The sequence below is a fragment of the Haliotis asinina genome, chromosome 6, assembly GCF_037392515.1.
Source record: "Haliotis asinina isolate JCU_RB_2024 chromosome 6, JCU_Hal_asi_v2, whole genome shotgun sequence".
NCBI classification, from domain to species: Eukaryota; Metazoa; Mollusca; class Gastropoda; order Lepetellida; family Haliotidae; genus Haliotis; species Haliotis asinina.
In genome coordinates, this window is record NC_090285.1 from 19,017,265 (window position 1) to 19,035,211 (window position 17,947).

General features: G+C 37.9%; 1 protein-coding gene across 5 annotated transcripts in view; it reads left to right on the top strand.

Annotated features, from left to right (window-relative positions):
• Positions 1–16,513, top strand: part of LOC137287666 (rho GTPase-activating protein gacF-like) — a 237,826-nt gene extending 221,313 nt beyond the window's left edge. For all 5 annotated transcript variants that reach the window (XM_067820053.1, XM_067820052.1, XM_067820054.1 and 2 more), the window contains 6 exons: positions 5,466–5,639; positions 8,306–8,481; positions 8,836–8,997; positions 9,281–9,390; positions 10,933–11,249; positions 11,603–16,513. In XM_067820053.1, coding sequence (XP_067676154.1) covers positions 5,466–5,639; positions 8,306–8,481; positions 8,836–8,997; positions 9,281–9,390; positions 10,933–11,249; positions 11,603–14,547 — 3,884 coding nt within the window. In that variant the 3' untranslated portion in view covers positions 14,548–16,513. The remainder of the gene's footprint in view (positions 1–5,465; positions 5,640–8,305; positions 8,482–8,835; positions 8,998–9,280; positions 9,391–10,932; positions 11,250–11,602) is intronic.
• Positions 16,514–17,947: the final 1,434 nt, after the last annotated feature.

Consider the following 17,947-nt stretch of genomic DNA (forward strand, 5'->3'; position numbering starts at 1 on the left):
CACAATAAGCCTCTATTCTAGTGTGTATGAATACAGGTTAACAGTGGGTGCTCTTTTGTCCCCTTTATCAATGAAAAATAGAATATTTTGTTTATTTAGGTTTTTTGTGTTTTTATTAGTCAAAATAACATGACTTTTTTTAAATGTGAACTAATATGTTTATATTTTCTAATCAAAGTATTGGAATGTTAAAAATAATTCATATACTAGTTACCATATAACATTGTTTGTTTATGCAGGTTGATCAAGTTTTTAAGCTGTTATTAGTGGATAAGTTTGACAGTTATTTTAAATCATTAGAAAAGATAAAATGTAAACATATTTCATTTCAAAACAAATTATTAAGATGTTAAAAATAATTAATGCATTTACCATATCAAATTATGTACAATATTATGATTGTGTGTAAAAATTCATTTCAGTTTTTCAAATGTATTTATTATGGACACATTAAACAAATATGTTTAGTTTTTTTAAAAAGAGCTATTTTAATCAAATATAGTTAAATATAGTCTTATACATTGATATCAGAGATGTTACCAGAGGTACTAGTAATTGTCCACGTGTGCATTAACGTGACGGTTGTATCATAGTACATGAAAGCATGCTGATAAAGCTCTGTACACCACATGGGTCCTGCAGAATTCTGCAGTCGAGAGTGAGTTTTGTGTATATGCAGGTTGCACCCTGTGCCATTTAGGAGGAGATAACAGTTACTGGCTTTGAGGTAGACAGGATGTGCTTCAGGATGAACATTGTTGATGCAAGGTTCAGACCTCCTTTGTTCATGACTCAGTACATTAAGAAACAAGGGTATTTTACTCTTTGTGTGAAATTATGAAATTCTCCCCAAATTCAATCCATTTTGATTGTTTCAGTCCTGGTGTCAACATTGCTCAGTCCATATTGACTTGGTTCAGTGTTTGTGGTAGATCGGTTCTGTCTATGTAATGGAGTAATTTTATAGCTTCAGACCTTGTGTGACAGATTTTGTTCTAGATCAGGCCCAGTAATTTTCTTTTACTAGGTTCAGACCTTTTCTTTGACAGAGTCAGACCTTTTCTTTGACAGATTTTGTTCAGTCCTGTTCTTTGATAGTTTCGGTCCATTTTAATTGACAGATTTTGCTCAGTCTTTTTCTTTGACAAGTTCAGAACTTTTTCAAAGGAATGGTATTTGTATGTCAGTGGTAGATGTCAGTACACCCCTCTTGTGTCCACCCTTATTAACAAATCAGCTCCATTATGGCCATGCACTAAGCTAGTCGAGATGGACATTAAAGTACTTTCATGTCATGGTGCATGGTGAATTAGGTGTTTGGCTTGTCTGTATAGATAAGACCTGTTAAGATATGTAAGTGTGTCAGCCATGAGAGTATTCAAGTTTTAGTGTTGTGATTTGTAAGCATATTCAAACACCCAGAAAACACAAGATATACTGGTAAACCATATCTTTTCTTCCACACTAAAGGTCATACAATCCTTAAACAGCACGTGCCGCTTTCTTTACAACCATTCATAATCAATAAGATTTTATTTAACATTTCAAAACCCTGAAATAGGTTCAAATGTCACTTTCCCTTTGTAAGACCGACACGGGTGTGACAGTTATTTTATATATGTCCTTTTCAATCAAAACCACTTTAAAGACAGATGTACCTAGTGCGTTGTTTGAAGTGTGACTCCACCCACAATAATAGTTTTGCAATCTCGGTGAACATTCTGCCTATTTTGTCGAACTGTCATGGTCATGCGTTCTACGTCAGATATGTTGTGTTCGCTACACTCCACCGACACAGCACAGAAGGAGCACCATTATGGGGAAGATTAGCCTTTTAGAATATGGTCCCTAAAACATACATGGACGAGCAGTCCTTCATTCGGTTGGACAGCAGACCTCATTGAAAAGTCATGGTCCAGTGTTTGGCATAAGTAAGACAGCGTATTGACTTTTGGGCCTCACTTGTGCTCAAATCACGAAGCACGGTTGTCATGTTGCTTCTGATTGGAATCGGACGAAACAGGGAAGGCTATTGGCAGTGAGAGACCTTGAAACTGGTCAACAAAATTGACCACTTGTTTTTAAAGTGGAAACTGCCTGACTCTGCCAGGATGCTATCATTATTGCCGACTTCTTTAATGCATGAAGCTGGATGTCAGTGTGGTCAAACTTACTGCCAGGAAATGCTACCAAAACGTAAGTTTGTGAATGACACCTATGGAATAACATATATTTTTTATTCCAGTTTCAATTTGTATAAAACAGTAATAAATGTATTGAATTAAGTGGAAGGACATTTTTTCTGTAAATTACTGGTACCTTTTTCTGTAATAGGGTAGGGTTACCATGACAACACATTTATGCCTTGTGTTATAATACTTTAATTGACAATACAATGAGTAATGACACTGGTTTTAGCATCAGTTTTATGTAAGTTTATAACAAGAAAAAGTAAAATCCATTCTTAAAGACGGTGGTTGCATTTCTTTGGAGGACAAGTAAAGAAGCCTAATTAATATCAGCTGTAAATGACTCATTGGTCGTTGTATTGATAGTTATATATAATACTGTCTGGTGATAGTTGTCCAAAGTCCAGCATCATTGCATCGATAAGAGTATAAACACAGAGAGATAATGAGATGTATTTTTAAAGCCATATCATCTGTATCATGATCTATATCTATATCACATCTGTGTAATGTTTATATGCATCACTTCTAAAAGCTATGCGTATTGAGAGGTTTGTAGGGTGTCTGTCAGTAGGATTATCGTCAGTAATTATTTGAACATTGTTTCATGATAAAAATATTATTTCAGATAAAGCTGCCTTCTTGTGATATAACCATCCCTGTTCACTGTGTGACTGAAGCATATGTTGTTGGTTAAACTTGATGATGTGAACAAGTTTGCATCTTTCGACAGTAGACACTTTAGCTGGTTAATGTAACTTTGTTTCACAAGAAGTATAATATTTCTGTTTAAATGGAACCTTCTTTTGAGATAATTCTTCTCATTTACTGCTTTGATAAAATGTGTTGTCAAAGGAATTTGTCCAGGAATTTTAACAAGTCTTATTGGTTGACAGAAGACACTTTAGCTGGTTAATGTGTAGACATTGGTGACTCATATATATGTTGAATAAGTCAATAATGTTTTTTTAGTCATATATTAGTTTATTGACATCATGGAACAGTCAAGTTTGTTTTGTGGGAGATGGTGAGTTTCAGTTTTTTTGTTTTTTGTTTTGTTTTGGTTTTTTTCTTTTGCATTTCAAGCATTTGACAATTCAAGTCTGAATAGACTCCTGACTCAAACACCTGAAACAATATTTTTTACTTTGAGAGATTTATGTCAACTCTGATATCTGAACCATTTGTATCTGTACGGCATTATTTTATGGCCAGTAGCTTAATCTGTCGTAATCACCTTCTGATGCAAATCCTTTATCACCTGAGGTTACCGGTCAGATTTGAATTATGTGCCTTGTTCAAGAGGTTTGCTGATATTGAGGAACATGGTAATTAATCACTTTGTTTTGGTAGTGAGGGAACTCTAATCTTGTTAAGTTGGAGTATTCTGATGTTGTATCCTAGCAGACAATGAAATGACATCACAGTGGTCAGTTATTGGTGGTCATTGTCCTGAGGCTGAACCTGGCCAGTTTGTAAACAAAAAACTGGTTTATTAAGACAATTCAATTATGAAACAAGGTACCTGTGGCCAGGTGTTCACTCTGACACTGTGAAATTTGTCAACCATCAAGTTTGTGATTATCAGATTAGTGACTTATGCCAAAATAATAGGTACTGGTGCATTTAGGACATTTCTAGCATGATTTAACATTTGTATTAGATAGGAAGCAGCAATAAAAAATATCAATATTTTAAAATGTCAGTGATTATTTACAGACTCACTCACTCATTAATTTCAAAGATTTTTGGTTACAAGTGACATTGTGGTTTAATATTTTCAAAGATTGTTGTTCAGTTCTGATGAAATATGTAGGTTATGTACCTGTTTTTGTAAACTATCAACATAATTTGAGCAGAAAACCTATTTGAGACCATTACACCTGCTAACTTACATCTTGCCAATCACAGGTTTTACTTTTATCATTCAAGTGAGCTTTGCATCACCTGGACAGGTAGGGTCACCTAGATCGGATTTTATCACCTGTAATCAGCTGATTGCCACTGCCTGTCACTAATACTACTGTCTACCTGGTACAAATGGACACATTTCAGTATATCGTCATAGAGAAACATTATAGCATCTTACCTGTATGACTTACCTGGACGATCATATACCTGGATTATGAAATCTTACCTGTCATCAACTGCATGAAACTGCAAAGCAATATGAAACTTCATGCTGCTGATGTTTGATCTGTAACTCATCCAAGACATGTGACCACTTGGGAAAAACTCCTGTTTGTTTTTGATTGGAACTATATAGTATATCTTTTGGAACAATGAATGAAATCTGCGGAAATTGTGGGATAGTTAGCCAGGCTGACAGCTGTCTTATCTGAGGAGTAGTGACGTCAGTGAGAGAGGCACAGTGGCCAGAACAATGAGATATGTCGTACTCTAGATCCCATCAGAGACATTTTAATCATATTTTTGGATTTTGTGTCGAGTTTGGCCATGTTTTGTTTGTGTTGTCGATTTCACTATGTGTTGGAGGTGACCCCATTGTCGGATGTACCAGCAGTGGAACGTGAGTCATAGCTGATTGGGCTATTGTGTTAGATATGTCATTATGAAATATCATGTATAAAATCATTAGTTCATAATACAGGGATGATTTAATGTTGTTACAACCCAGAGATGGTTGTGATTTTGTCCCCACATTTTTATTAAAATGGTGGGATAATATTCTACTCACTCATGACTTCACATTCTTCACATTTGTATCTGTTAGGAAATGTAGGTTTGTTTCAGTTGAGTGACATTCTAATTCATTAAGAAACTATGAGACGCGCAAACACTGAAACCAAGATCTAGTTGTTAAAATATTTGTCCAGATTAGATTTCTGTTGTAACAGCTGACTAAATCAGAGACTGTAAACCTTAAACCAAATGAGTGAGTGAGTTGGGTTTTATGCCGCTTTTAGCAATATTCCAGCTATATTCTGGAAAGACCAGAAATATGCTTCATACTTTCAACCCATGTGGGGAATCAAACCCAGGTCCTCGGCATGGTGAGTAGAGGCTTTAACCACTGGGCCACCCTACCACTCCTTGAGCTCAGATGAATTGGTAAGGGGGAGCTTCTTCACATCAATCACTGGTTTGGACCAGGTTTGATTGTTTACAGGCATCCATTATGTGGCTTAACATTGCTGACTGTAAAACAACTGACAAAATCTGTTAAGGAAATCCAACCTTTAAACAATAACATTCCTCTTTTTATGCCACAAAGTCAACAACATATTCCAATCTAAAAACTTTTCGTGCTTTCAGGTCATGAGTACCCGTACGCCATCAAGTTGAGCCATGTGCGCGACCTGCTGAAGCCAAAGGGGGATGTAGACAGCGAAGTCTTGTCCAATATGGATTCCATAATGGAAGAGTCCTCTAATTCTAAAGTGGAGTTCATTCTCAAACACAAGAAGTCCCCGAAGAAACACAGTCTTGGTAAGTGTGGAGTTTCAGGTGAAATCCTTCATACTGAATGAGTGGCTTGTCTTGTCATTGAATCATGTAGCTGATATTTTCAGTTGTGTGCTGTTGTGATTTGAACCTGTGGTTTGTCAGTGCTGTCTCAAAAATCATTTAGAGCATCTTTTTTAACATGAATCAAGTGGTTGCTTTGTATTGTAATTGGAAACCCCTAGTTGTTAAGTTTTAATAATTAAACCTTAAAGGTGTATGTTTCAATTTTAAAAATTTAAACCTAATTGAAATTTGATGTAGTTGTTATGGAGTTTTCTGATTTGAAACCTCAGATTCCAGAATGCTCTCAGAATCCATAATGGATTACAATGATCTCTCTTAATTGATTCATGATAGTGTCATTGCATATGTTATTATGATTGAAACCTCTGGTAAATATCTTGGTGACCTTTGACTTCCCTGAATAATAACAAAATACAGCCAATTTCATCCAGAAACTAGTTTATTGTGACAAAGCACATTTCAAATCCATTTACCAAAAAAAACAGAAAAGGTTCAAATAGTTTATTGAAACAGCAAGATTATATTCTCATTACGACTGTAATGCAGGGAGTAGTGAGGATATCAAACTTGTGGGATCAATCGCAGTGTTGACACATATATGGCCATTATACAAGCACTGTTTGAGAGTGACACACAGGATACGTCTACATACAGACTATCACGTCCAGGCATCAGGCCGGTGACAAGGTGCTAAGTTCGACAGGCTGGAGTGTCAATCGGCCAAATGTTTGCATGGCAGATGCACCCTGGGACACCTGAGCACTTCCGTGAAACATGAGATGAACAACATATTGAAATAATCACATGGCTGTTTGAGCATTACAAGTTTCATGTCCGAGAAAAATATTAATTTAATGTTCGGCAAAATAAATACATTCATTGAGGTGTGGTATGTTTTCTTGAACCCTCTTACATTTGTTGCCATGAAAAAAAAAATCAGTATTTGGAAACTGTCACATTAATGTTTGAAATTAATAGAATTTAGAATATACCTTGATGTAACATTTACCCTTTTAATAATTTGGAAGGCCCAGTAATTAGATAAAAATAATGTTATCAAACACCTTGCAAACGGATAGTCTACTTTGACTTGAAATACAGAGCGATGAGCTTTTCTACACAAGATCCTCTGAGACATGTCAAATGAGATCTGAATCTGCAAAACAACATTGTGGTGGGAAAAAAAATGAAACATACAGCTTTATGGATTACAACTTCTTGTTTATTATGCTGAGCGAATTTTGATGTAGATTCTTATATCATTATCAAGCTAAACATGTAACACTGTGGTGTTTGATCCAGACCAAACTCATCTGATTTTTTGGCTGTGCATTTTCATTATAGGAAACAACACCTGAGGTCATCACTCTCACTTTAAAGGGCTCTTCCCCAGATAAAACTGGACAAAAGATGCAAATAAACAAATCAAAATGTGACTTTGTGCCATAAGTTGTGTTAATTCAAAGTCACTTGTCAGTTTTAAAATAGATTAAATGTTTACCACAAAATCAGGCCAACTTGAGCAGTTATTTGCGAGATGACTAAAATAGTCAAACAATCAAACCACAATTAGACCAGTGTTTTAATTGGCAGCAAACTCCGGAGCCCCTCCTCTATACTAGCTAACGATCATGGGCTAGAAAGATGGTGACCTTGGCTTGTTGTTTGTCCAGTTGTCCGCCTGTTAGTTGGCATGTGTGATCAAGCTGACCACAATGTTTGAAGTTTATTTCACTTCTTGCTGTCTAACGACTGGCAATGACCTCTGATCAGTAGGTTGTGACCCTCAAAGGATAACGTGCTGTTGAATGCTTTTAATTTGATGGCGATGAGTTGTCGTTTTATGTACACGGTTCCCCTTGTTCTCTCCAGCCACGTCTGCCATTGTCTTCATGACGTCTGACAATGCCTGCCTCAATTTCTGGACAAAGTTATGTCCGATTTATTGAAAGACTTCGACAGATTTGTATTTCCTTGTGGCAGGGAATACAATCGATGGGAATTTGGAGAACAAACACTATGCTAACAGTTTGAAATAAACTTTACAAACTGGTATTGTCACGGCTTTTGTCATTGAGCAAATTGGTAAAATTAATAACTGTCAAGGTTTCTTGTGGTTTATTCAGCAGAGATCTAGCAATTTCAGTTGCATTCATGAAGGCATTGAAGGTTTCAAAAAGTGCAGAATTTCTGTATGCTTTCTTCTCATGAAAGTTTTGTTTATGAAAATAACAAATTCTACTTACTTGATATATAACAGGTAAATACTAAACTGAAGTGCCCTAGTAATTTATTTTAAAAAAGAAGGATTAAACACAATCCCCATTCTTGAACCATGACATGTATTTTCACAGAAATATAACTTTCAAGGTTTTGTTTCTGAGTTAAAGTAGGTTCCAGGAAACGTATGAGGGATGTGAGAGGTAACCAAGTAGATCTGGTAGTCATGGTGATAGTTTACAGCATTGTTCAACATTCATAATGTCAATCACTGGTTTGCATGGTGAAGATATTATTTACAGAATCTCTAATATGGCTGGAGTTTCTACCTTGTGATACTGAATAGCAACAAAATACACACTTGCATGACTCTAGTTTGTAGCCATGACATTTCTCTCCTGTAGAAGACACATCTCAGAAGTCACTGAAGAAAGCCAAAAAGTCACCGTTGTTGGCTCTGTTCAAGAAGAACAAAGATGAGAAGTCACAAGTGCCAGGCAACAGCAAGCCTGGGAAGTTGTTCGAACGTCCACTGGAAGAAGTCTGTGACGAACACTCCCAACCACCCAAAGCTATCATGGTAAGTCTGTGAAAAAAAATTTAAGCGAAAGTCAATGGATATTTTTTCTCAGCTAAATTTGGGTGTTACTGTAGTCTAGTGGTTAAAATGTTTGATGAATCCTGATTTGATTCTCCATATTTGTGAAACATATGACTGTGTTCCCAGAACTATAATGGACTCACTCTCAGTATCAGATAGGAAAGTTTCTGAAATCCAGACAAACTCTAAAATGTTGGCATAATTAGATCACTACCTTCAAAATATAATATCTTTGTTATATTTATAAGTGCATGTTCAAGTGTATCATCTCAAAAGTTTTATTTATCAGCAAGTTAGTTCAACATGCATTTGATTATTCAAATTATTTTTCAGGAACTATTGACAATTTTGTTCCGAGAGGGACCCCTCACTGGTGGCATATTGCGGAAGTCGGCAAATGCACGTCAGATTCGTGAATTGCGACAAAAGTTGGACAGTGAGGACGAGGTCAGCCTTGACCAGTACTCCCGCTATCTGATTGGTTCACTTGTCAAGGTAAGACTTTCCTTGCAACTAACATTGGTTGGTTGGCTGCAGTTTAACACGGCAGTTAGCAGCATTCCAGCTACAAGGTGGCTACATCTAACTTGTCATGACAGATAGCTAGGTTAATGAAAATGCATTGATTTATCCATAACATTTTTTTTTCCAGTCATTTTACATTGTAACTTCTGTGAAGGATTTTTTCTGAAACATTTGCAGTACCAGTATGTTGGTAATTTTTTTGTAATATTTATAAAAGGTAGATGAATTTAAATGAATACATCTTTCATTTCAGGAATATTTCCGAACACTTCCGAGTTGCCTTCTGGGAGAAAACCTCTATGAACAGTGGGTGAAGACTGTTGAGATAGAAGATGAACACGAGCATCTGTCGCGTGTTATAGAGTGAGTGCCAGATAATTACAAACAGACTCGTCAGGTTCAGACACAAACACATGTATTTTCAGCAGATGACATCATTCTTGAAATTTGTAACAGCCTAATTTTTTATCATCAACTGCTAGAAACATTATCTTTGCACGGTTTTCTTAACCTTAAATAATCCACTCATGGACAATGCAGCTATGTGACAACTGGGACGAAAGATATTGGGGTCGTAATTTGTGTATTTGCGTAGGCTATTTTCTGTGTGAAGCTCACCTTTGTGAAAAAGTGCCTGAGATACTATTTACCAGTTAGCAAGCCTGGCCACTGTTTACAAGTCAACACCTTCGTCATGTCGGCATGTGTGGGTATTAGCTTTGCACAGTCTTGTATTTTGAGCTAAGCTTAGTCATATTAGTAAACTTGGCCTTGTAATTAGCACCTCGTTTACTGAAGTCCCAGATCACACTTTCAAACATTTACCAGTATGTTGTTTACGGAATCTGACTTGTAACATAGGCAAGAATTAGGTCTTAGGACTCAAACAAGGCTCTTCTGGTTTTCTCCAGACAACAACGTCATTAGTCACGATTTAGAATGTGCCTATGCTAAAACATTTCTAACTGTGGCACTGACACCTCAACAGTAACCTTGAAGAAAGGATTTCAGTATCTTGACATAGTTGGAGGACATTTGCTATGGTCTGGCTTTGAAAGATGGACAGAGGGATTTGAATAAACACAAGTTGATGGGTAGACAGTATGTCGTGGACTTTGTCCTGCATTCCACCTGCTTGGAATGAAGAGTTGAGAAACATCTCGGTATAGAGAGTCTCAACACTGAGGCCGACTCGTACATTCTTTGTCTTCTTCGTCCCTTTTCAAGAATTGAAACAATTGGAAAAAACAGTAGGCGTTTAATATGGCTGTGTCAACATTGCTAATGATTTTCTTCTTTGTTGTCTTTGTCTTAAGTCCTGACCCAGACTGTTGAAGGTTGCAGACTCATTAAAAACATTTGGGAAAGTGCAGGCATGTTTTAGCAGGAAGCACACGCTCATTTTTTATAAAGCGATTTTAAGTTTGTTCTCAAATTTTTGCCTGGCATTTTAACAGGTGGACATTTCTGTTCTGTGTGTTTAATTAAGAAAAAATGTAAGGATTGTCTAAAGCATTACAAAACTGAGTAATTGATCTGGTTAGTGAAAATGTTTTGGAATTTTAAAGTATAATGTTATGAGATTATGACCAGACTGATATTACAGATGGTCAAAGATAGATTTCACATAATGTTTCTTCTCCAGAGGGTTAGTATGCCTTGAAATTAGATTTTGTTCACTTGGATACATTATTTTGGGATTAAACTTACAGGATAGTTAGTGAAGTGTTCTTTGTCGAACTAAAAATGTACATAGAACATACATGCATTTACCTCGGTGGTCAAACCAAAAGAACCACCACCAAAAGAACCCTCTTTTAGGGCTTATGCATGAGTTTGCAAAAATTCTAAATGTTCACTGATGCATCAGATGGTATATTTATTCTGTTTACAATTCTGTTGCAGTTTGTATCATGAAATGCCGCTATGCAACCAGCTCCTGCTGAAGTTTCTCATGAGTGTGCTGTACCAGATCGACCACCATCAAGATGTTAACATGATGACTGCCAACAATATCTCCGTCTGCATTGCTCCGAGTTTGCTGTGGCAAAAACACGATGACATGGCTAATTATTCTGTCAACGTGAGCTCTGTGGTCGCAGTGGTGGAGTTTATGATAAAAAATGCATGCAGTGTGTTCGGAGACGATACTCCTCATCTGTTGGGTGAAGTTGACCACAAGATGAGGCAAGACTCAGGAACAGACTCAGACAGTCTAAATAGTGAGTAGACATTTAGGTTAAATATTTCAATGATAAAAGTTACTTCAACAAATTTCAACTTGTGTTTCACAATTACAGTGCTGTGGTGGTTGTATTCTGTTGGATGTAGACAGGAACATATCTACTGAGAGTTAACAGGTTGGACATTTTTTGGCTGAAAGCAGAACATATTTTCTGAGAGTTCATTGAATGGGAATTTTTTGGATGTAAGCAGACACAAATTTTTTTGGTTGTTTTTATGTAAGCAGAATCAGTCATGCCTGTTAAAAGTTTGTTCATGAACTATATTCCAATATCTTTTACAAGAATCAATTATGAAAGAGACTGAGCTAACACTGTTATCTTTCTTTCAGATGGCCTGAGACGGGACGACTCATCCATTGATAGTTTGGTCGACCGTGACCTCTACACAGAAACTGATGCCAGTCCCAAACTGGCCAAGAGTCATCTGTCCCCATCCAACCTCAGCCATGACTCAGGTCTGTCCCACAGTGACTCCCAACTCAACGATGAGGAGTGTGACTTTGACACAACAGAGAGGAAGATGTACCGTAGCACCTCCTACATGGACCATGACAACGACATCTACACAAGATCCATCGATAACCTTGACAACCAGAACCCTGTTCCCCCTCCTCGATATCGTCGAAAGAAGGAATATATGCAGTCTTCAAGCTTTGACAACTACAACCGCCAGTACGTAACATCTTACCCCTCTGGTGCTCGTCTTTGTCATTCACTGGAGCCAGAAGTGTTGCGTCAGATGCAGCTCCAGAAAAGAATCTCATGTGACTCGTTGCACAGCGTGGAAGAGACCACAGAGGCAGAATGTGAAAAGGACTTCTCTAGCCACCGGAAATCCGCTGAAATTTATCTGATAAAGTCAGCCAGCGGTGCTCATCTGTACATGGACAGTGAGACCCTTCCTAGAGTCTCCTCTGTAGAGGGGCAAACAGGCCGACAAGGCCGAGACAGACTGGTGCGTCAGTCATCTGTCACAGACAGTACACCTCCTCTTTCTCCTCACTCAAAGCACTCCTATGGTAGCTCATATGACAGTGTGTTGTCAGACTCTTCTTACATGCATGACCTGTCCCGAGGAACCTCAATCAATTCAGCTCCCCAGACACCAGATGTGGATTCAGATCGTCTGTTGTGGTCGCTGGAGGAAAGAGAGAGATCCAACTCGAATCCAACAACACTTCATTCCAATGTGAACTCAACGGAATCAACATCACCTACCAGTCTGAGTGCCACCTATGGTGGATATACTCTCAAATCCATGCAGAACATGAGGTACTTAGTTTCACCTCCAGCATCTCCTGCCGTGGAAAGGAGGGTAAAGACTTCGGAGTCAGTAAAAGACCCAAGTGTGAGACACTCATTGCCAGCAGCTACATACAAAACAACAGTGCAGAAAGAAGTTCCCGCTGTCACGTCTCCACAGATTTCAATAACGTACTGTTCCAGTGGCTCGGATGAGCGTCTTGATGATAATGACTCTAGTGATAAGGTGAGGAGAGCCAGTTTTGAAAGTGGTTCTTCATCTGGTGCTCCTGTTAAGCAGATCTCAATGTACTCACAGGGCCTCAGCTCTCAGTCACGGCTGCAGGGGCAGAGGATGTCACCAAGGAAGGACTCCACCCCAGTGAAAGCCAGTCATGACAGTGTTATTGTTTCACAAATCAGGAGAAATAGTTTAGAATCTGCTTCCAAAAGTGATGATGACTGTGAATCCAGGACTTCTAGCTTGCCAGAGAGTTTGTCAAAATCTAAGTTACTAAGGAACTATGGTCGCAATTATGACTCTGAGTCAAAAACATCTTCTGAACATTTAGACTTTGAAAGCAAACGGCCACATCAACCTCCTTCCTACCAGGAAGCCGTAAATAGGAACTATCGGATAAAACATGGGATTCCTCTCATAGAGATTTCTGAACAAGATACTCAGAGACAGAAAGAGGCCAGTGCTCGTGCTGCAAAGCTTTATGCAGACTCTCTTAAGAAATACTATGGTGCTAGTGATGATTCCGAGAAAAGTGGAAATGTCATGAAGCAGACATCGCACCTAAAGCAGCACATTGAGCAGACAACAGACCCTGTGACAAAGACATACAGGACTGTTAGGGAGGAGAGTTCTAAAGTTGTCCAGGTATTCAGTCCTGATGAGGATGAAGAGAAAGAAGATATTTATGTGACTCTTCGAAAACATCCTCGTGACGTTTATAACCAGTCCATGAAGCTTTATGAACAACAGTCTAAGGTGACCCAGAAGAATGAGGTTAAATCAGACAATGGACCTTCATCATGTTCCTCGTCAAATTCTAGTGCTTTTTCTCAAACCAATCTTCCATCCAGAGCAAGCTATGATCCAGAGTCTTCGAGATCCTATAAACCAGACTCAAAAGTACATTCAAAATCTGAGGGTGTACGGACAAATAATGAATCCGGGTCATATTCAAAAGTGGAATCCAATGAAAGCATCAAGACTACTCTTACTTTGCCAGGTGTGCATCGAAGTTTAAGTGACTCTGCTGACAGACTGAACAAACTCAGTCGGTACAGTCCACGTGTGTCAAGGCGTGACTATGATATTAACAAGGAGAATGAGGAAAAGAGGGACACCAGCCCCATACACAACGTACAGAGGACAACGTACTTCTACGAACCGCGAGAAGAGAAAACGGCCTCTTCTTCCTCAACTCAAAATCAGTATTCTTCTAAAGTGTCCACTCAGAACGTTTCTACTTCCTCCAGTGTGTTAAACGTGGACAAGTCTAAAAGCAAAACACATAGTTTGGTAACTGTAACTGTGACTAATCCAACAGAAAGTAGTTCCTCCTCAGCAAGTAGAGACCTCCCTTGGAGTGTAAGTCAACTGAAGCAGAAGTTTGCTGGAAAGTCAGATGATACCACTACCACGACCTCATCTCACTTTTACGCTCCCGAACAGAAGACCTCCCGCTCAGTGTCATCCGTCACAATAACGTCTACCTCGCGTCCCGGGCCCCCACCTTACAAGTCACCACCTCCCTTCCGCCGACTTGCAGACAATTCACGTCTCAGCACGTCTAGTAATAGCAGTAATGGCAGTGCCAGCAATCATAGTTCTTCAACAAAGACACATAAGTCTGTTTCAACTCACAAGTTTGGGCCACAGTCGTTAGACTATGGGTCCTACTCATCCTCCTCAGAAGACCTCGACACACCTAGTCTGTATCCGTTTCGACGGAAAGAAAGCGGAAGTGGGGTGTCTGATCAAGAAATAGACTGTTACACAGACATATCATATGTCTAGCAGACGTCATCTTAGAGCAGACGTCACTTGCAGCAGACATTAGTGTGTATGTGTGAGTGTGTGTGGAGAGTTCAACATGTGTAGGAAGTGTGCTAATGGACTAATGAGTGAATGGAAGAATATCTAACTCTTGAAATTTGAACCTTGTAGAGCCTCACTGCCAAAAAACAACTGTCCTAGAATAGTTCAGTGCTGTTGTGGGATGTTCTTGGTCACTAGGACCTGGCTAGGACATTTTCACTAGTATGTGTCTTGTGTTACGTTGACTGTGGCAAATCCCAACAACACTGTCACAGTATTCACAGTCTTGTGGCTACCAGTGGTTTTATTGAACATTGTTGATCACAACTGACATTCACGGGACATCATTGCAGGTAGAATCTTCCAGTCAAACATGGAAGGTTTCATTCTGCAGGGTCTTTCACAGCATCTGATGTCACAGTTATGTTACACAACTTTTTTTCATATTTTAATTTCACTTCACATTTAAAATCACTTCATTAAAACATTAAAATCAGATACTTGATTTCACCAATCCTCATTTAACATGAATCAAATTAATCCTTTCATAAAAGTTTTGGTATTTATTTTAAATAGGTATTACCATTGTGAAAGTGTAGTTTTTATGGAAGAACTGTAACTTCCCAGAATAAGTAGGTTTGACCAGTGCACAGGCACAGTGAATAAATCAACAAAAAATAGCGAGTCCATTTGCAGTTTTTATCAATATTCACAATGTGACAGCGATAGAATAGACAATGACAAGTCACTCTTTTTGTAACTGTAGTAAGGACATATTGCATGGCACTGAATACAAACTTTTGTTTAATGTAAAACAAAATTAAAATGTTTTTAATATGTAATATGGATGGATATAAATAATTTCATTCAAACAAAAAGTGCTATGCGGAGAATTATATCATTTTACACTTAATGAATATATTTATTATTTTTTCTCAATTTTATATGTGTAGTTATTTTGAAAACATGGTTTTGACTCAGATGGAATGTGATCCTAGAGAGCAGACTTACTTAAATAATCCTACCTTCATTTGTAAGACTTGAGCCTTTGTCTTTCGTAAACATTTCGTAGCTGTTTCTTACAAAGGGGAAGGGTAGATATCACACAGTGGTACCATAATCCTTGACTTCAATATGCAAAGCATTGTGGGAGACTAATCCCACTTCAGCAATACCTCATCTTCTTGTGTCATGTGATCAGGTCATATGGCCACAGCAATACTAACTTTTTAAGTCATATGAAATACTCATGTAGAATATATTGTATCCTGTGTAATATACAATTTGTACAAACGAGAGTAAATATGTTAATAAGGTTGTATATTTGTTACATTTATGGTTATGCCTTTGAGAAGCAATAGCTTGCGAGATTTCACATCGAAAATAGATTGGTGCATGTTCAAAGAACAAACAATGTATGGAAACTTTGGATCAAAATTTGGTGTCTGTGCCTTTGATAATTGCTTATGCACTTCATTTGAGGTAGTGTTAAATTATTGTTTTTGGTTATACTGAAATGTACTCATAAGTGTTAACTTCATTTCAGATTTAATTTAATTGTATTTGTAACTATTTTGATTGATGCTCTGTGATATGTATACATGCTACATATCAAAATGCCTGATCAAGTGATGTTGAATTGATATTTAATCAAATGAAAACCTTCGGAATGTTTTGCTTTCCTGTGGTCACAGTATACCCACCACATTGTAAATTTTGTACGAGCATTTAATCATATCATGGAATGTCCAAACTTGTTGAAATGTTTGTTTACTTTGTTGATATTTTGGAAAGTTTAAGCTGTAAAAGGAGTCTTCCCTTCACTGTCCAGTCGTCTGCTTCACTGCAGCTGGTGCATTGTGGGATGTATTTTTATAGGTTAGATTGTCTGACTGAATGATTCAACTCATTAAATATATGCTGAATAAAATGCATTGTCTATGAATATATATTTTTTGTCATCATTTGGTGAAGGGCTGGAGTAAACCTGCCACATGGAAGCACAGTTGTCTGCCCTTTGTGTTTGCAATGCACAGTTGTCTCCCCTTTGTGTTTGCAATGCACATTGGTGAACTGAATGTCATACAAGCAACACTGAAGAATCCTAGGCTGTTAATAAGCCTGTAATTATCCTGGATTACGAGTGTTTAATAACAAAATTAACAATCCTAGTCATATGGCTGCACGAAATATTTCCAGCCATTACGGCTCAATGGACACCTATCCATCATCAACTCAACAGGTCACATGTACAACAAAACCCATCTTGCCCTTTCATGCTTTTGACCTTGAAAACAACCTGTATGATACTGATGTACAATGTCAAGAATATCCTTTCATGTGTGCTTCTTACCGAGGTTAGGTCGTTAAGTGTTCCACCATATTTCTGCTCTATTTGGCCCTGTGTAAACAGTATGAGCAAGGCAGTCTTGTGATTGATATGAACAGCACAAGCAGTAAATATCTGCATAAACCTCAAACCTGCCATACTGAGATCATACTTTCAAGCATATATCTGGCATAATGTCATCTGTGACAAAGTTATACTTCCTCACCAAGAAAAATATGGCTGGCTCGAACAAGGATGGTTTCAAACCAGTCACCACAACAGATCCTGTAGCACCTGCAGCAGTCTTTCAGCTGGTGAAATATGACTGCACTGCAACAAGATGTTCCACCAGACTGTATGTCACAAGATGAGAATCCCATGTGTATATTCTCAAGGGCTGACTCTTGTGAAAATGTCTTCAGCATTCATTGTGTAATCTTCACCATTCAGTTCAGTGATTCAGACACAGACACAAATAGTGATTGATGAGAAACATCAAATCTTTCTTTCAAGTCATTGGTCATCAGTTGAACTCATCTGATGTCAAACTGAATGACCTAGCATATTGGTTGTGTATTCTAGAAGCCAAGACAGTTTGACTTGAATTTGGTAGTGAGGTCATGGCAACAGCATCGTATTTTATCATAAGAAAAGGCTTCAAAGAATCGCTTCTGGACCTCCCTTTCATGAGAAGACCTCTTCTAATGGTGATAAACAGTAATGAGCATATTCCTTTTTCACATCATATTAGCTCTCTATAAGATCTATGCTTTTTGTAAGAAGACATTTATTCATCACTGTGACTGTCAGTCATCATGATCTTTTAGAGCTTGAAAGAACGTTTTGCTGAAAAGTTCAGACGAAAAAATACCTGAAAATATCTGGTGACTCACAGCATATGGGCAATATGTTCCTTAGCCAAATATGTATAGTGTTTGACATGAAAACCATTATTTTTTTCTTTGTTTTGCAGCTTTTTCAGTTCCCGTTCAAATTGTCGCGGCCATCTTGGATTTTGAGCTAATAATAGCTTTCACATTAATATTCAGT